The 17,912-nt window shown below is 53.9% G+C and overlaps 1 protein-coding gene across 4 annotated transcripts in view; it reads right to left on the bottom strand.

Annotated features, from left to right (window-relative positions):
- The window catches only part of GSG1L (GSG1 like), a 164,834-nt gene that overhangs the window by 36,410 nt on the left and 110,512 nt on the right, over positions 1 to 17,912 (bottom strand). For all 4 annotated transcript variants that reach the window (XM_077760287.1, XM_077760288.1, XM_077760286.1 and 1 more), the window contains one exon: positions 778 to 889. In XM_077760287.1, the coding sequence (XP_077616413.1) occupies positions 778 to 889 (112 nt within the window). The remainder of the gene's footprint in view (positions 1 to 777; positions 890 to 17,912) is intronic.

Raw genomic sequence — 17,912 nt, 5'->3', positions numbered from 1 at the left:
TTCAAATGTGCCCTGAAGTCCAAGACAGAGCTGCGCTTTGGACTTAGAGGAACCAATGCATTTCCGTTTTGCTGGGACTGATGTGGATGGATTTTTCCATCATGACCCGAGGCCCCCTGGCTCACCCACCTGGACTTCTCTGTCACCCAAACCAACACACACCTCTTGTTCACTTGGCTTGGGAGTCTACTGATTCTGCCTTGCTTTTGCACACGTAACCTATCAGGCCTCTCAGGCTCCCCCACCCCCACCCCCCGCCACTCATCAGCTTCCATCTCCACCTTCCAGAGCAGCCCGTGTGCCAGGGGTGGGCCAACTTTGTCTGTAAAGGGCCAGGGTGTGAATCTGGTAGGCTCTGTGGGCCATTCAGCGTCCCTGACAGCCACTCAGCTCTGCCCCTGCAGCATGAAGGTGGCCACAAGGCAACGCGTAAATGAGGAGAGTGGGTCTGTCCCAATAAAATTTTATTTATGGACGCTGAAATTTAAATTCCACATGTTTTTCATGCATCACAAGATGTTATTTTTCTTTTGATTGGTTTTTAAGCATCTAAACATGTGAAAACCATCCTTAGGTTGAGGGCTGCGTAGAAACAGGTGGTGGGCCAGACGTGGCCCATGGATCATAGTTTGCCAACCCCAAGTCTAGGGTCTCCAAGTCCCTGCGGACTCTGGGCTACCCTTGCCTTCTTCTGCCCTTCCTCCCTTACCCGGGCCGAGCTGCTGAACTCCCAGCATGCGTGGAGGCTCTGGTGTCTGAAGACCAAAGGCCACTTACCAGAAGGACCATCCGTAGTCCCAGGAGTGGGGTCTCCAGTCTTCAGGGCCAAGGCTCACGGTGACCTGGAACACCTGTGTGTACATCATGTGGGCTACCATTCCCAGGAGGCCTGTGGGGGGAGCAGAACAAGGGGTCAGGAAGCAAGGTGGGGGCTTTGTCCACCTGTGTCCTGTGGGCCTGTCAGTGCTGGGGGACAGCTTGGGAGGGGACAAGCCGCTGGCAGGACCAGAGCAGGGAAGCCAGACGGTGGTGCTTTTCTAAGCCAGCCACGGAGCTTGAGTTTGAGCAAGAGGGAGAAGCGCAGGCGTGGAGAAATTAAATAAGGGAGACACAGAGTCCGATATGCACAGATGGGCAAACTTTTTCTTTTTTTTTTTGTTTAAGTTTATTTATTTATTTTGAGAGACACAGAGACATCGCAAGTGGGGGACGGGCAGTGAGAGAGGGAGAGAATCCCAAGCAGGCTCTGCACTGTCATCTCGGAGCCTGACGTGGGGCTTGAACTCACAAAGCCGTGAGGTCATGACCTGAGCCGAAACCAAGAGTCAGATGCTTAACCGACGGAACCACCCGGGAGACCCAAACATTTTGTTAAGTATCTGGTAAGTAGATATTTTAGGCTCTGTGGTCCATGCAGTCTCTGTTGGAACTACTTCTCTACTGTTGTAGCACAAAAGAGCCATAGATGATAAATATATGAATGGATGAGTACGGCTGTGTACCAATAAAACTTTATTTACAAAAACAAGCATTAAGCCAGATTTAGCCCATGGGCTATAGTTTGCTGATACCTGTGTTAGGAGGTCATTTGGGAGAAGCAGCCTAGAGGGAATTTTTCAAACTTCACGTCTTGATTCACTAGACTAGTGGGTCATGAAATCACCTTCATCGATTGCCACAGTTGGTTGCCAGAGTTAGAAACAACAACGACAAGAATGGAATGGAATGGAATGCAACAGAATGGAATAGAAATATCTGATACCATCACATGCAGCAGGAGTGAATATTGTTTTGTAAGACTTTTCAGTTCTATCCATGTATCTGTGTGCAGTGGCTGAAACATGATATGGTTTCTTCTGTGGCTCATGGTCAAAAATCTTTGAACCCACTGGCTGAGGACCTTGAATTCCAAGGGATCTGAGTGGGAATTGTCTCCCACCACATTTTCATCACACAGCACTGGGCAAAGCATCACTCTCTGAGCTTCAATTCCTTGAATCTGAAGATGAGGACTGTGACAGGTAAGGCGAAAAGTAAGTCAAATGAGGCAAGGCAGCCTTGTTTCGGTGCCTAGTGGCAAGTAATCGTTATAGGTACCAGGATTGTTATAGACCAGGAGACATTTCTGTGTGGACTGTGGCATCTGGAGTCCTCAGGAACCAAACCTTAAGACAGAGTGATACACTGCTGATGAGGAGGGAAGGGGTAGATAACAAGAAGAAAGGAAAACAATCATGCTTGTGCACCTGCCATGTGCCAAGCACTTTGTATTATTACTTCTTTGTATTATTACTTCTTAATTTTCATAACCACCCTCTGAAGTATCATGAAGTACCACGATCAGGACTATGGACCGCTGTTCAGGCTGCCTACTGCACATCTCCATAGAGCTCTGTTCACAATACCATCTACGTGCATGCCCCTCCCCAGAGTGGAAGCAGAACGATGTCTACAAGGCTGTATATGGTAGCCCTGAATACAATTATTCCGTTTCACAGAGGAGGAAATAGAAGCCTGGAGTGGGAAAGTATGTTCAAGGTCACAAAGGAAGTAAATGGCATCGTTGTGACTGGTGTCCAGGGCCCAATGCCCTCAACTCCAGGGCTCTTCCCATGCTGCCCTGTGCATGTCTACCCTCCCCTGGTTGCCCCACCACCCTCTCTCTTCAAGAAGAGGGGGCATAAGAAAAGATGGAGATAAGGAGTGGAGCGATGGAGATTTAGTAAAGATGGAAGTAAAGAGGGAGTGGGACTGTGTGTCCTGGAGCCATGCGTGGGGGATGGGGGGAGGAGGCCATCCCACATTCTCATAGGGTGAAGATAAACGTTTCACAACTGGTTCTCCAGAGGAAAAAGAAAAGCCCTGATTTTGTAGCATCTGTCAGGTTCGGTGGTGGAACTATAGCCACCATAGTTCTATGAACTAACGTCAAGCCACCGATGTGAGGTCATGGAAAACAGAGCAGAGGAGAGGCATGCCTAGCTGGCACCAGCCTCACTCCAGTCACTGGACCCCTGGCCCAAAGGGACCAGGGACTCTGCGGTTGTCTGCAGCTCTGAGCCCAGGTCAGCCCTTCACGGACACTTCTCGCTCTTCCCTGACTGCAGATGAGGGCTGGGGGGAGCTCTTGAGTCAGGAAATCCTGGGGAGGAAATCCGGGCACCATGACACATGCTCAGGCCGCCTCCAAAAGCCCAGCCTCCCCGAGGCTGTCTCTGCCAGGCCCCAGCACACCCTACACCGCATCCTCACGGTGTGCCCTGGCAGGCACCACAGAACTGTGCTGGACTCTCCCATCCATCCAACAGCACCCTCTCTGGTCCTCTCTGCCTTGGCTCAGTCTGTTGGAAGGAGGCGAACGGTGATCCATATGGATATCTTTTTTCTTTACTTGACACAGTTCTGGGTGAACTTGCCAAGAGGTACCTGACTGAGACAGCTTATTCTTTGGAACTGATGCATACAATTCCTTAATAATGAAGTACCATGTTTTCTTTACCCAGTCAATGGATGGCACTAGGCTTTTTCCCCCCTGGTTTTGGGTCTACAGGCAATGCTGCAATGAACACCTTTCTACAAGTCTTTTTGTGGATACAAGCAAAATATCCACTTACAAGCAAAAATATTGCTCCGGACGGAATAATGAGAATTGCTGGATCATAAAGCATATGCGTTTTAAATCTGAGTCAATGTCGGGAAAGGGCTCTCCTGCATGGAAGCCCTATCCTGTGCTTCTGCCAGTTGTCTGGGAATACTTACCTCAATCTCCACCAACCCTGGAGATCCCAGAACATGAAAAACTGTGCCCATCACATGAAGCAGAATGACACCTCAACACTGTTGTAAATTTTATATTTCCCTCATATCAGTGAGCTTGATGTTTTTCACGTGTTTATTGACCATTCCTACCTCTGTCTAGACAGTGCCTGTCTGTATCCTTTGTCAATTTTTTCTTTAAAAAAAAAATGTCCCCTTATGAGTTGGTAGGAATTCTTTATGTATTCTGAATACTAATCCTTCCTGTCGTGTTGACTGCCTGAGAGTTTACTGCTCTGTCTTTTCCCATATGCCAAACATCTTTTTGTTTTTTAATTAATAGACTTTACTTTGTAGAGCAGGTTTAGGGACATAGAAAAGCAAGGGAAAATCACAGAGAGTTTTCACATGTCCCCAGTTGCCACCGCCACAACCTCCTGTATGATTAACGCCTTGCATAGTGCGGTATGTTGGCTACAATTCATGAGCGAATGCTGATCCATTATTAGTAACCAAATCCTTAGTTTACATCAGGGTTCACTCTTCATGTTGCACATTCTATGGGCTTTGGTAAACGTCTAGTGACAGGTGGCCACCATTACTGTGTCGAATCGTTTCATAGCCTTAAAAGTCCCCCATGCTCCACCTTTTTCTCCCTCCCTCCCTCTCTGCCTCCCTGCACCTCTGGCGACCACTGATCTGTCTGCAGGCTCCATAGGTGTTTCCCTTTTCCAGAAGGTCATATCGTTGGAATCACATAGTATATAGCCTTCTTGGACTGACTTCTCTCACTTAGCAATATGCATTTAAGGTTCTTCCACGTCTCTTCATGGCTTTTTCATGCTGAATAATGTTCCATCATCTGGACACATCACAGATCATTCACCTGTGGTCTGTCTCCCTGTGGAAGGACACCTTGGTTGCCTCCAAGTTTTGGCAATTATGAATAAAGCTGCTCTTGTCATACATTTTGATATTTGATATAGTCGAATTTACCCATCTTTTCCTTTGCAGTTTTCACGTGCTATGTCTACCTTTTGGAAAAGAAATGCCCATAAATGCATTGTCCTATATTTTTATATTAAGTCACCTGAATTAATCTTTTTTTCTTTTTTTTTTTTATTTATTTCTAGGAGAGAGAGAGAGACAGCGCGAGCAGGGGAGGGTCAGAGAGAGAGGGAGTCACAGACTGAAACAGGCTCCAGGCTCTGAGCTGGCAGTCAGCACAGAGCCCGACGCGGGGCTCGAACCCACGAACCGCGAGATCATGACCCAAGCGAAAGTCGGACGCTTAACCGACTAAGCCACCCAGGCGCCCCGAGTCACCTGAATTAATCTTGGTGAATGGTGTGAGTAAAGGATCAAGGTTAAGTGTTTTTAATGAGTAGCTAATTGTCTTGAATCCTTATAGAATGACCTGTCCTTTCCCCCACTGATTTTAAATGACACTACATTCCAAGCCCCACCTGTACCTGAGTGTTTCCTGATGTCGCTCTATTTGACTGATCTGCCTCAGTTCTTATGTCAATGCCACACTCTTTTACCCCTTATAACTCACAGTAGAGGCTGTTAGCTGGGAGGACAGACCCTCCCCCCTCACTTCCCAGTGCTCATTCTCCCTAGAGTTGCTGCCTTACCCAGGAGGCTTGCGCCTTTAGTGGGGTCGCGACCCCTTCATTACCCCAACCAGTCCCTTTCTGGGTTGGGGAGAGGGGCTCACTCTCCAAATCCTCAGCTGTCCTAACTTCTTGAGTTTCTTCTGCGCTATGCCAGTCCAGATGCTCTCCAAGTTACATGGCCTCTGGGTGTCTTGGTTTTCTCATCTATAAAATGGGATACTAGTAGACGTAGGTAATTCTAACGAGCATCTACTAAAGAAGGAAAATGTTCATGAGAACAACCACTCCCTCTATTAGGGCAGTGGGGACATGACGAGAACTCCTTGGTAGACCCAGAAGCCAGACCCAGCCTGTTGGCAGAATCATTTTCTAAATTGTTAGTTTGGAAAAGCAGTGATTTCTCCATCGAATTCCATTTACTCCCAAATATGAAAGGCTGTGCCTTAAGAAAAGTCAATAAATGAAAATGATAATTCATTCAAATATAGGCTGGTGAGTTTCTCTGATTGCATTTTGAAGAGTCTCCTTTAAAAATCCGACCCTCGCCCGTGTTTCTGGAAGTGCATCTGGTCTGCAAAGGGAAGTCCACGGTAGCATCTGTCATACAAACCCTCTGCAGAAGGCATTGTCTCCAACTCTTGTGAATTAGAAAGTGACTTTCTGCAGAGTTACTGCACCTCCTAAATTAGCATGAACGAGGCTTTCCTGCTCGGCTACTGCTGCTTCCTGGCGGGGCCCCACACCAGGAAATGCACGGCTGTGAATCTCATTTTCCAACTCCTGACACTGTAAGTGGGAGACCCGACCCACACAGTGAGGCAGGCTCAGCTCCTCCCAGCCCCTGGGGGACCCTGGAGAGCTCTGAGAGCAATGCTCACCGCAGGGTCAGAGCCGACCCAAGAGTCGGAAGGGCTGTTGTGAACCCCCGCCCGGGCCTCCACTGCTCAGACTGAGGAAGGGAAATCTGCGTTCAAGTCCAGAGGGGCTGATGTGGGCCCAGAATGAAGAGACAACGTCAGAGGGTCAGGACATTAAGCCCAGGGTAAAGCCAAAGAGTAAAGTGAAACAAAATGAGCACCAGCTGTGTGACCTTGGGTAGGTGATCCCCCGGTTTCTGTGCCTCAGTTTCCTCAACATAACACAAGGATAACAATAGCACCTTCCTCATAGACTCATAGGAGTATCCAGTGGCTTATACTTGTAAAGCACCTACATGCCAAGCACAAGAACAGTGCTTGGCATGTAGGAGGTCCTATATGTTTCTTGAATGAATGAATGAATGAATGAATGAATGAATGAATGCTTGCGACTCACTATCTAGGCCCTCTAGACTTTATACTCCTCCAGGAACCAGGTCCGTGGTCCCCAGCACACAGTTATATATGATGAATGAATAGATGACCATGGATGTCAAGGTGCGTGGGGGCAGGGCATTAGCCTGCCTGGTGGAAGTCCCGGGTCCTTGATGTGGGACTGAACGAGGGCAGGGCCCGATTTTGACAACTTTGGAGAGCGAGTTGTCTACATGAGCCAAGATCCGGAGTCATCATTCATTTATTATTCATTAATTCAATCAGTCAGTGAATATTTATTGAATGCTTTCACATGCCAGGCATTGGTCCAGCCATGGAGACCACTGACATAGACAGACCGATGCCTTGCCCTTGAGGCCCAGACAACAAGAACGTGGGTTAACAAGAAAGCATCAGGTGGTGAAAGGTGCCAGGATGCATTACAAAACAGAACAACGTAACGGGAGAGATCCCAGGAGCTGCTCAGACTGGGTGGTCAGGGGAGGTGACTTGTAAGCAAAGGCCTGAATGGGAGCTGGAGGCAGCCACCGGGAGGGCTGGGGGAGAGCAGGCCAGAGGCCTGGCAAAGGCTGAAGGCTGAAGCCTGACCTGTTGGGGGAAAGGCGAGGAGGCCCCTGCAGAGAGGGACGGACAAGGTGTTTAGAGACGAGCCAGGAGGGCAGGCAGCGGCCAACATCTCAAGGGCCACAGTGATGAGCCTGGCTTTNCAGGGGCCCAATTTATGTTTATCATGCATGCTGGTTACTGGGTAAAGAGAGAGAAGAGGGGCCCGGCTGGGGGGCCATTGCAGGAGGCCTGCGATTTGGCCCCAAGTTGCCGGCAGCTCCCAGGCAGGTGTGAACTGCAGCTAGCTGATGGGACATGGGATGTGCTGAAGGGCTGGACATGGGCGCTCGTTGTCTGGGGTCCAGGATGACCTCCAGAGCTTCGGTTTGGGCACCTGGGCAGACGGTGGTGCCATCCACTAAGTCGAAGAAGATAAAGGAAGGAGGGCGTTGGGTTGGGTGGGATCCCACGTGGGCCACATTAGCTGGAAATGCCTATCTTATATGCAGACAGAGACAGCAAGCAAGCGGCTGGTGTGCAAGCCTGGGGTTTGGGGAACAGCCCGAGCTGGGGATTAAATGCATGAGTCACTGGCAGAGAGAGAGAGACCACCTGCAGAGAGATTGTAGGAGTAGAAGGCCCAGGATGGTGCCGATGATGGGGCTGAAGGGGGTAGGAGGAGCCAGCAGCAGGAGGAAACCAGTGTGGCCTCACCAGGGCCAGGCGAAGCACCCAAGTCAAGAAGGAGGAGCAGCCTGAGAGGTCTTAGATGAAGACGGACAAGTGACTGTCGTATTTGCCACCACACAGGCCATTGGGGACAGGTGATCAGCTACAACAGGCTGATAAGAGGAGAAAGCAGTGAAATAATCCCAGGGAAGGTGTCAAAACCTGCGTGGAATGTTCCTGCACCCACCCCAGAGGCGATCAGGTAGACGGGGAGAATGATGATCAGAGGGGGCCCAGGGCGGCTGCGGGAGCTGGGCAGAGAGAAGGTAGGAAACTTCTACACAGCACAAAGGGGCTGGAGGCAGCTTTTCCTCCTTTCTCTCCCCCCAGCCAGGCAAGGCCACCAGCTGAGAGTGAGCCAAGGGGTGAAATAGCCTTTTCTGGGAGTCAGGGAACGCCGACGGCGGGCGGAAGTGCGCGGGGCGCAGGGCAGCGCTGTGTGCGTGCAGGTCATGTGCTCAGGAGCGTAAAGCGAGGTCAGGCCGCACGGCGACAGACACCGGCGCTGAGAGAGGACACACAGGAGCACCAACCCTGGCCCGGGCGGCCCCTCCTGTGGAAACAGTCTCTGGTCTGGAGATGCCGCCTGGGTCAGACACCCAACTGGATTCCAGCACCTGTCTTGCATCTGACCTGGCTCCCTTTTGCAGGGTTTGCACATATTATGCTAATGGCATGCTCCGTTTAATTGAGACATCAAGGGAAGCGGCTGATTAATTTATAATGGAGTTTATTATTAAAGATGCTGTCTAAGTTATTGCTCCGCACGTTCGGAGAGCATTCGTGTCTAAATAAATACCCTTGTGTATGTGGGCACTGATCTGGATTTGCCAACATGCCGTGCATGTCATGTTGGGATGTGACACAGGGGCTGACGGGGACCTGGAGGAAGCAGAAACCCAAAGACACAGGCCAGGATGGCAGCAAAGGGGAAACCCCTGCTGGGGTGGCCTGACTTCCAGTTGATTGGTCACTGAGCACTTATTGAGTACCTGCTGTGTGCCAGGCTCTCCTCCAGCTGCGGGGAACACGCTGGGAGCCAGTGAAACCGGCCTCCCAGTGCTTGGGGGGGATGGGAGAAGCAGACGACCTGTGGCATGTGCCACAGGGCAGCGGAGAGGAAGGCCAGGAGCCCCTGGGAAGGCCAGAGAAGAATGTGACCCAGAGAAGGTGACACCCAAGCTGAGAGCTGCGGGCTGAGAGGGAGCAAGGTGGGCCAGGCAGTGGACCCAGCGCCGGCAGAGCCCACAGGCCAAGTGGCTTGGCGGGCTGGAAGAGCCCCCGGCTGGGGGAGCTGCTGCTGGAGGAATAAACAAGACACTGACAAGTTCTAGAACCATCATAGGGAGTCTGGGCTTTGTCCCGAGGGCAAATGGGCACGGATCATGTAACTGGAAGCAAGAAAGCAAGGGCCAGACAAACCTCCCACGTGCTTCTGTGAGATCTCTCTGGCTGGCATGTAGAGAACGAGAAGGTGGGAGGCAGGGAGTCGGGAGAGGCCACAGCGGCGCCCTACGCAGCAAGGACCAAGGGCGTGGCCAGGCCAAGGCTGCGGAGGTCAGGAGGCGGGCGAGCATGGCCCCAGGGTGGGTGGACACTTCGCTGAGATGGATGCATTCCCAGGCAGCCCATAGGTGCGGGGGAGCCCTGCCTCAGGAACGGGGAGAGACTGGGGGAAACCGGTGGGGCTGACCCACTTAACATCAGCCCTGGAAAGAAAACTTTTGAGATTCTAAAGCCTGGTATCTCATGACACCCATCAGTGGGGCGACAGACGGAAAAATAAATCTCTTATCTGTACGTATCTAAAATACCCAGATGTTTGTCTGGACAGAGACCAAAGGCTGATTCCAACTGTCCCTCGAGCCCTTTGACCTGGGGAGGACCACGTACAGTGTGGCCACGTGCACGGAAAACCGTGGCCGAGAAGCCCGAGCTGAGGCTGTTTAAAGCTTGCCCAGAACTATTTTTAAAGAACAGGCTATTTTTAGCCACTCTCCCGAGAACCCGAAGCCTCTCTTGGTAGCATATTTCAGGGTTTAAAAAGTTCCTCCTTACACATAACCTAAATCTTTCCAGCTCCAATTTAAGCTAATTTCTCGCTCTGCCCTCGAGGACAAGGGGCTGAGCCGGTTGGCTTCTTCTCCAGCGGAACCCTTGGGAGCTTGGCAATTACGAGTCGCCCCTCAACCTTGTCTGCCCGGTACTAGATCATTGCCATCGCTCTGCCCTTCCCGCAAAGGTCTCCTTTCCGACCACTTGAGTCATTAGCATCACGCTTGTTTGGATTCTGCTCATTGCTCTATTTGCCTTTTAAAGCGAAGTGGCCCAAATCAGAAGTGGCATTTAATAGGGAGCCCTCCCATTTTAAAAACTAGGTTTACTGAACTGCCACCAGCCTTGTCTATCCCAGCAACCTCCATCAAGCCCGAGGCAATGAGCGGGCTCAGACTCTCCCTCTCCCCCGCAGATGGGGGGGGGGGTGTCTAGAAGGGTCCCCTAGGCCGTGACCCCAGTTCCTGGTGAGTCTTGGGGTAGCCCAGGGCAATCTGGTGTTCGGATGAGTTTTGATATTAAAAATCACAGATTGGCCCCCCACCCTCACCCCCGCATTCCCTGTTACCCTCCTTCATTTGGGTCACTAGAGAGAAGATCTCAATGACCCTGGGGCATAGGTGTCACAGAAAACTGGGAAAACAAGAGTCAAGGTCCCGAAGTCTACATTGCAGGTGTGCACGGAAAAGGCTTGGGAGAATGTGTGAGGAGCCAGCTTCTCTGCTCTCCACCCAGAGATCAAGGAAGGTTCCCTGCCTGAAGAAGCAGAGAACGGTGGGTCCCAGGAAAGAGTGAATTCAACTATGCAGACAGGAGCAGGGCAGCCACGCAGGGCCCCCAGCCTCACCTCCACCCCTTCCAGGATGGCCCCGGGGGTACCTGGGTGTGAGGTTACCCCCACAAAGGGTCATCTCCCAATACGAGTGGACGGCAGACAGCAGTGGGGATCCCGGCAGAGGGGCCCCATGCTTCCAGACACAGCCAGTGCGCCCTCGAGATTGTTCAGAAAGGGTGATGTCCTTCTGGGGCTCCCATGTGACCCTCTGCATGCACTAACCCCACCTTGATGGTCTCGGATGTTCATAAGCCCCCCAAGACAGAGGGTGGACCCTCATCTGCAGGATGATGGCGGGAGGAAGGGGAGCAGGCGTACTGGCCCGTGCCTGGGTGGGAATGAGGGGAGCCAGTTGGAGCCCTGCAACACAGAGCTGGAAGGCCCCCTCGACATGTCCACATGCCCAAGTCACAGTCCTGGCCCTCTCTCCCCCTGCCTTCTGCATCTCTACCCTGGAAATCCACAGGCCGCAGGAACATGGTCTTGACATTCCATCCAAGCCTGGGACTTGGGCTGCGTGTGTGGGGAAGAGCCTCAGTTCCAGCATGATAACCAAAGCCTTGCCTTCTCAGCAGCTCCCAGCCAGCCCCACCCCCAGCCTCTCGGCTGGAGAGTCAGGAGGTGGGAGGTGCAGGGCCCAGAGGAGCTGACACCCGGGCTCCTCTGCTCTGGGGTCTGGGGAGGCATCCCCGGGGTGGGGGGTGCTACAGCTGAGTCTGAAGGATGAGGAGCTAACGAGGTCAGAGCTGCCCAAGTGTGGGACACACCTCCCTGGGTGCTCAAGCTTATTTTAGACCAGAAGTTCTGAGCCTCANCTTTAGATTCTACACCAACATTTTCACAATGGTAATGTTTTTATTTTTGCAGTTTTACAGTCCCCTTCTATTTATTGCAGGTGCTTCTGGCTTTTCATTTCCGGTCGTGATCTGAAGCTTCCTTTCTGAATACATTTAAGTTTCACAAAGAAAAGTGAGTGATTTAGGGAAAAAAATGGCAGGTGAACGGGGGCCCGTGGAGGTGGCTGTGATGGTCCTGGAGGAAGAGGCAGGGGACAAAGGAAGAGGGCTGCAGGGTCCCGTGAGAGCGTGAGGTGCCCACGCGGCTGCAGGCTGCGGTGCGTCCCATTAGCTGCACCCAGGGACAGGCTTGGGAATCCGAGGTGTGCATTCTAGAGGGCACGCGTTCTCCCACGGAAGTTCAAGGCCAGCTTTCCTCCAATCTGCCCACAGATTGTCTCTCTTGGGTGGGACACCAGAGGAAGGGATTGGCTTAACTTTGGGGGCCCTCGTGGCATGAAAGATAAGAATCTTGACCGCTGGAAGCACGCTCTTCGAGGCAAGATGCTCGCATTAGGAAAGACACTGGGGGCTCTGAAATCACTGGGGGGTGGGCTGCTCACTAGAAAGCGACATCTCGCCATCCATCTGGGGCACGTGCTCACCGGGGCCACTGTACAGGCCCCTCCCTTTGTTTGTTTGTTTGTTTTTTCTCTTTCTGCCTCTGTCTCTGCCTCTTTTTCTGTTTCCTTCTACCCCTGCCTGGTTCTCTCTCCTTCTCTCTCCCGGGAATATCTAGCACACGTGCCCAAGTTATAGGCAGGGATACTCACTGTCCTCGGGTGTCACGCAATGGGCCTCCCCGTCACCTCCCGTCTGGCCCATGCGGGACCCTGGCCTGCACAGAGAAACCCAGGATGGGTCCGGCGGCCCCGCCTCGAGCCCGGCCAGCCTTGAAACCATTCCTCCCAGAGCCCCTCTTCTGTCTGCCCATCAAGTTAGCCGAAATGCAAGTCCTATTCTTCTGGCCAGTTAGATTCCACACTTCCCTGCAGCGACGCTGTGATTCCATCCCATTAGTTCCACTGCCCAGGAAGCCTCCTGAGCACCAGCAAAATAAACTGAGTGGCCGCCTTGCTGCAAAGCCTCCGGACAGCCCTCCCCTCCCCTGGGCGCTTTACAGTTTGCAAAGCACTCGACCATCCCATTCATCCCATGTCTCATGCTCTCCTTGGCTACTCCCAGGAAGGCTAGGGTTGGCTGCACCCGATCTGACAGATGAGTGCGTGAAGCTCAGAGAGGTAAAGCAATCCACCCAGGCTAACACAGCATGTGTGGGTCCAGGCCCAGCCAACTCCAAGTCCAGATGTGTTACCATTCCATCACAGCCTCTCCCATTCAACAAATGTTCAGTAAGTGCTTGCCGTATGCCAGGCTCCCCTCCTAGTTCAGGAAATGAAGGCAGATCTAAGAGCAAGAAGGTCCCTGCCCTCACGGAGCTGACGTGCTGATGAAGAAAGACAGAAAACAAGCATATAAACTGAGAATTCAGAGTTTAACAAATGATTTGAAGGACGTGAGGGCATGAGGGAAAAGTGGTAGGTAGTCTGGCCAAGGAGGACGGGCCAGCCCTTCGGGACGGTGACGTGGAAGCAGAGACCTGGGACCCGGGTCCGTGCTCAGGCTCAGGGCAGGGAGGCGGGAAGCGCGCAGTGAGGAGCAGAGGCTGGAGGATCAGGGGGCGGGGCCGCCATCAGCGTAGCCTTCTCAGGAGCCCANTAGTCTGGCCAAGGAGGACGGGCCAGCCCTTCGGGACGGTGACGTGGAAGCAGAGACCTGGGACCCGGGTCCGTGCTCAGGCTCAGGGCAGGGAGGCGGGAAGCGCGCAGTGAGGAGCAGAGGCTGGAGGATCAGGGGGCGGGGCCGCCATCAGCGTAGCCTCAGGAGCCCCGCTGGCTGTCGTTCCCGACCCTGGCCCAGGGGCACTCACAGAGGGGCACAGGTGCCCGTGGGCTGCGGGCACCTCCCGGCCCACCCCTCTCCTGGGACAGGAGCCAGGACAGAGCCACACAGGGCCAGGGGGCGGGAGGACAAAGCTGGGGTGAGGGTGCAGAGGGGCCTGGGGTTGGGTGCTGTCCCCTGGTCACACCCAGTGCTGATAGCTCACGCAGGGTTAGTGTCTGGGGTTGCCTGAGTCAGCAAACCTCGGGGCGGAGGGGGTGCTCATGGAGAATGGCAGGGAGGGGCCCCCAGCAGCCCAGGGGGGGTCACGGCATCGCTGCCCGGCCTGCGCATGGCTGCCGTGGCTCCTGTGGGCCCTGGCTGAGACCTTCTGCTTGTCCCCTCCGTACTCATCTTGGGTGGGCCCCGGTCTGCCTGTCTGTCTTCTCAGGAAGGCCCAGAGTCAAGCTCCTGGCAGGGCTCCCTGGTGCACAGGGCAGGGACTGGACCGCAAGGCCTGCAGACCTCGGACTGCGAGGGCTCAAGGCTCAGGAGCTGCTAAGTGGCGGGGCGAGTGAGGGGTGGCTCGACGCAGACCCCGGGCACAGCATACAGCCGGGGCTCCTCCCAGCTGGCCCCACAGGCCCCAGCAAGGCTTGGGGGTGGGCTCTGCTCACCTTCCCCAGGCCTGGCCCAGAAGTGGCCCTGTGGACCCCAGCCTGCCCCCCCAAGCTTCCCCAGAACCTTCCCCAGCCATACTGCCAATTCCCTCCGGAGACGGCTGCCTGTCCTCTAGGGCTCCTGGGAAGACGCCTTCCCCACCGCCCCACTCCTAGGTCTCTCCCATCCCCGTACACTGGGTGGGCCTCTTCCCCCACCCAGCAGACCACTCAGACACTGTCACGGGAGGCGGGACGCGCGGCCTCTGGAGTCAGACTGCCTGCGTCCAAATCCCGCCTCCAACACTTACTGACAGGGTGTCCTGGGCAATTCTGTTAAATGCTCTGTGCCTCAGTCTCCCCACCTAGTGTAGGAATGAGCCATGGGTTCACAGAACAGCACCTACAGCGATGTCACTGCCGTGCAAGTGTGGCTGCCATGCCCCACCCCTGCCTGACCCCAGGACTCCTGCTGCAGTGCTCCACCTGCTGCCTCCCCCCTCCCCCCTCCCCCCGGCGTCCTTGGATGCGAACACATGCTGGGCGGGGTCTGAGTTCTTCCTACCCTGGGGACCATGCTATCCCACTCCTGCTCATCTCCCCCACACTCTCCAACCCCCCTCCCCCATCACTCTTGGCTCATTCCTCTCCCCCACCAGACTACGGAGCAGAGAGGCCTCTGGGTCCCAGGTCAGTTTATAACACCCTGACGTTACATGTGCTTGGCCATGGCTTGTCCCTGGATTCGGGAATGATGTGTGTGTCCTCATGGAGAAGAATGGAGGGGAACAAGTAACTGGGAAGTGTGGGGGCCATCTGAGAGACAACGTAGGCCTGGGGCGCCCCCAGCAGACTCTGAGGAAGGAGGAAGGCCTCGCAGGGCCATGCCTGGGCTACACGGTGACTGATATGAAGCTACCACCAGGGGGTGCTCGACGTGCGCCTGAGGGAGGGGTCCAATGGCACCACCTCGCGGATCCTGCTTCGGGATTCTATGAAGGAGAGACCATTGATCTCTCCTTAGCAAAGAAGGAGACAGGGGCTCAGAAAGGTTAAGGATGTGTGAGGAGGGGCAACTGGGCTAGTTCCGGAGTGGGCACCCCCGAACATGAACCTCAGGAGAAGAGGTATGACTAAGCATGATGACAAGAAAAATGAGAACGTGGCTGGGGAGGAGGAGGGACGGAAAGCCGTTGGTGACCCAAATGGTGACCCTGGTGGCCCAGATCCTGCCTGTCCTGTCACCGGTTGACTCTCATGTGATCTCCAGCCTGGTGGGTCTTGGGGCCCGCAGGCCCTGCCAGGACACGTAATGTCACATGGACGGTGCATGGCGTGGTTCTGTCCAAAGAGAGGAGGATGAGGAGGGCTGCTTCCAGCCTGCTTCTCTTCCCGGGACACCACCCACCTTCAAGTTCCAAATATTGGCCTGACAACTGCAGGTCAGCTCTGGACAGCCAGCGAGGCCCGTCGAGGCCAGCCAGCCAGCGAAAGGGCACCTGGTCGGGCTCAGACACGCCACCTGCGTTTCAATCTCGATCCTGCAACTTCCCGGCTGCGTGTCCACGAACAAATCACCGCCCGTCTCCAGTTCCCCGTTTCTTCATCCGGAGAGGGAAGACGACACCCAGTCACATCTGCTCACACAAGCCTACCATGTCCCAGATGGTTCACTAAATCTTAGGGACACAGTGGAGAGCAAGACAGAGTTGCAGTCCACGTGCAGCGGACACTCAGGTGGGGGCAACAGACAATAAAGACTGAATTTCAAGGACGAAACAGAGTGAGGAGACAGGGTGGCTGGTGGAAGCTGCTTCAGATGAGATCCTCAGGGAAGGCCTGAGAGGGGGCTTCGAACAGAAACCTGAAGGATTAGGAGGAGTTGGTCATGAAAATGCCTGGGAACAGTCCCAAGAGAGGGAACCGAGATTGCCAAGGCCTTGGGATGGGGAGAAGGGGTCGGTGTGGCTGGAGCCTGTGAAGAGGTGGGGGGTGGGATTCAGGGAGGTGGGGGCGGACCAGTTTGGGGAGGTGTTGGGGTTTTTTCAGAACACAACAGGAAGCCACTAGAAGCTTTTAAGCATGCAAGTGACACTTCCCCCATTTGTTCATAATACGCGCAAAGGTGGAGCACATAGGGCACACTTGGTAAATGCTGGCTGAGTCGTGCGGTCTCCACCCCAGCGAGTCTCAGACCCCCAGGCCTCACAGGCCCTGTAAATGTCATGTGGATCGCGTGTGGCTCAGCTTTGGGGGGGGGGCACAAGGGGGCCTCAGCCTCTCCCTCCGGACCAGGCGTTCTCTGTGCTCTTCCCTCTGGTAGACTCTGTCGGCCGGCCACCTTCTCAGAGATAAATGGTGGCCAAGCACCAAGTCAACTCATTGTCTAAGAATAGCCTTCAGGGAATTTCCAGCACCTGGGAAAAGCACACAGAAGATACCGTTTGTGAGAAGAGTTTTCCAAGCGCAGAGAATTTCCATCAAGGGGAAGTGTCCTCCAAGGGGCTCTTAGGCTCCCCAGCCATCTGCAGCGGCAGAGGCCGTCTGGAGGGAGGGGGAGGGACGGAGGGAAGGCGGGGCCTGGGGAGACAGCACAAACCTTTACTGTGAAACAGCCAGGAGAGGAAGCCAGGCCAGGGCAGGGGCCAGTGGAGCCAAAGGCGTGAAGGACCCTCAGAGGTGGCCGGCAGGAAGTCGGCTCTTTGGAGGGGAATTTGGCAACGGCTGCCCCAACTGAAAATGCAGCTTCTTTTTGACCCAGCAAATCTGGGTCCATGTCTGGGAATTTACCCTCAGACATATTTGCATCTGTAGACAAGGATATTCATTGCAGCAGAGGGTCAAAAACACCCTGAAAGTCCCCAAGCCAGGGACTGACAGATTAAGTGATGGCAAGAGAAATCTACGTCTCCATCCCTGCCTGGACCTCCTCTACCTCTTCCATTCTCTCACTGCTCTCCAGCCACCCTGGCCTCCTTGTCCTCCCTTCAATGTGCCAGGCAGAGTCCTACCTCAGGGCCTTTGCACTTGCAACTGCTCTGAGCCATTCTTCCCTCGGGTCTCCTGTGGTAGGCAGCTTCAAAGATGGCCAAGGATGATCTTTGCCTCGCTGCGGGATCATTACGGAATCCCCTCCCGTAGAGTATGGGCTGGATTACTGACAGAATGCAGATGCAATGGAATGTCACTTCTGACGTTAGGTGTGAAGAACCACCATGGCTTCCATCTTGGGCTCTCTCTCGCCCTCTTCTTAGCATGAATTCTCTCTCCCTTTCTCAGCTCACTTATGCCAGGGGAAGCAGGCTGCCCTGTTGCAAGAGCCCACGGGAGAGGCCAGCCCATGAGGAACGGAAGCTGCCATAACCACAAGTGTGGGCTTGTCCGTGATGCATTGGCCCCAAACAAGCACTGAGGCGACTGCAGCCCCAGCCCGCAGCTGGACACTTGGGGCCAGAGCTTTCACCTCATCTGTGCCTAGAACCCTGACTCACAAGACTGCCAAGTTTTGGGGTAATCTGTTGCACAGCAGTAACTAATTCAATCCCCTTCTCAAATGTTTCTGTTCAAATGTCTCTTTACCACAATGGCCTCCCCTAATCACACCTGCTCTTTACAGCATCCATCACACCTAGGAGGTCATTTGTATACTTATATATGTTATCTATCTCTTCCTAATAGCACAG

Source organism: Crocuta crocuta, unplaced genomic scaffold (genome assembly GCF_008692635.1).
Source record: "Crocuta crocuta isolate KB4526 unplaced genomic scaffold, BGI_CrCroc_1.0 scaffold73, whole genome shotgun sequence".
Classification (NCBI taxonomy): Eukaryota; Metazoa; Chordata; class Mammalia; order Carnivora; family Hyaenidae; genus Crocuta; species Crocuta crocuta.
The sequence above is the reverse complement of the archived record's forward strand: the minus strand, read 5'-3'. Positions and strand labels throughout refer to the sequence as shown.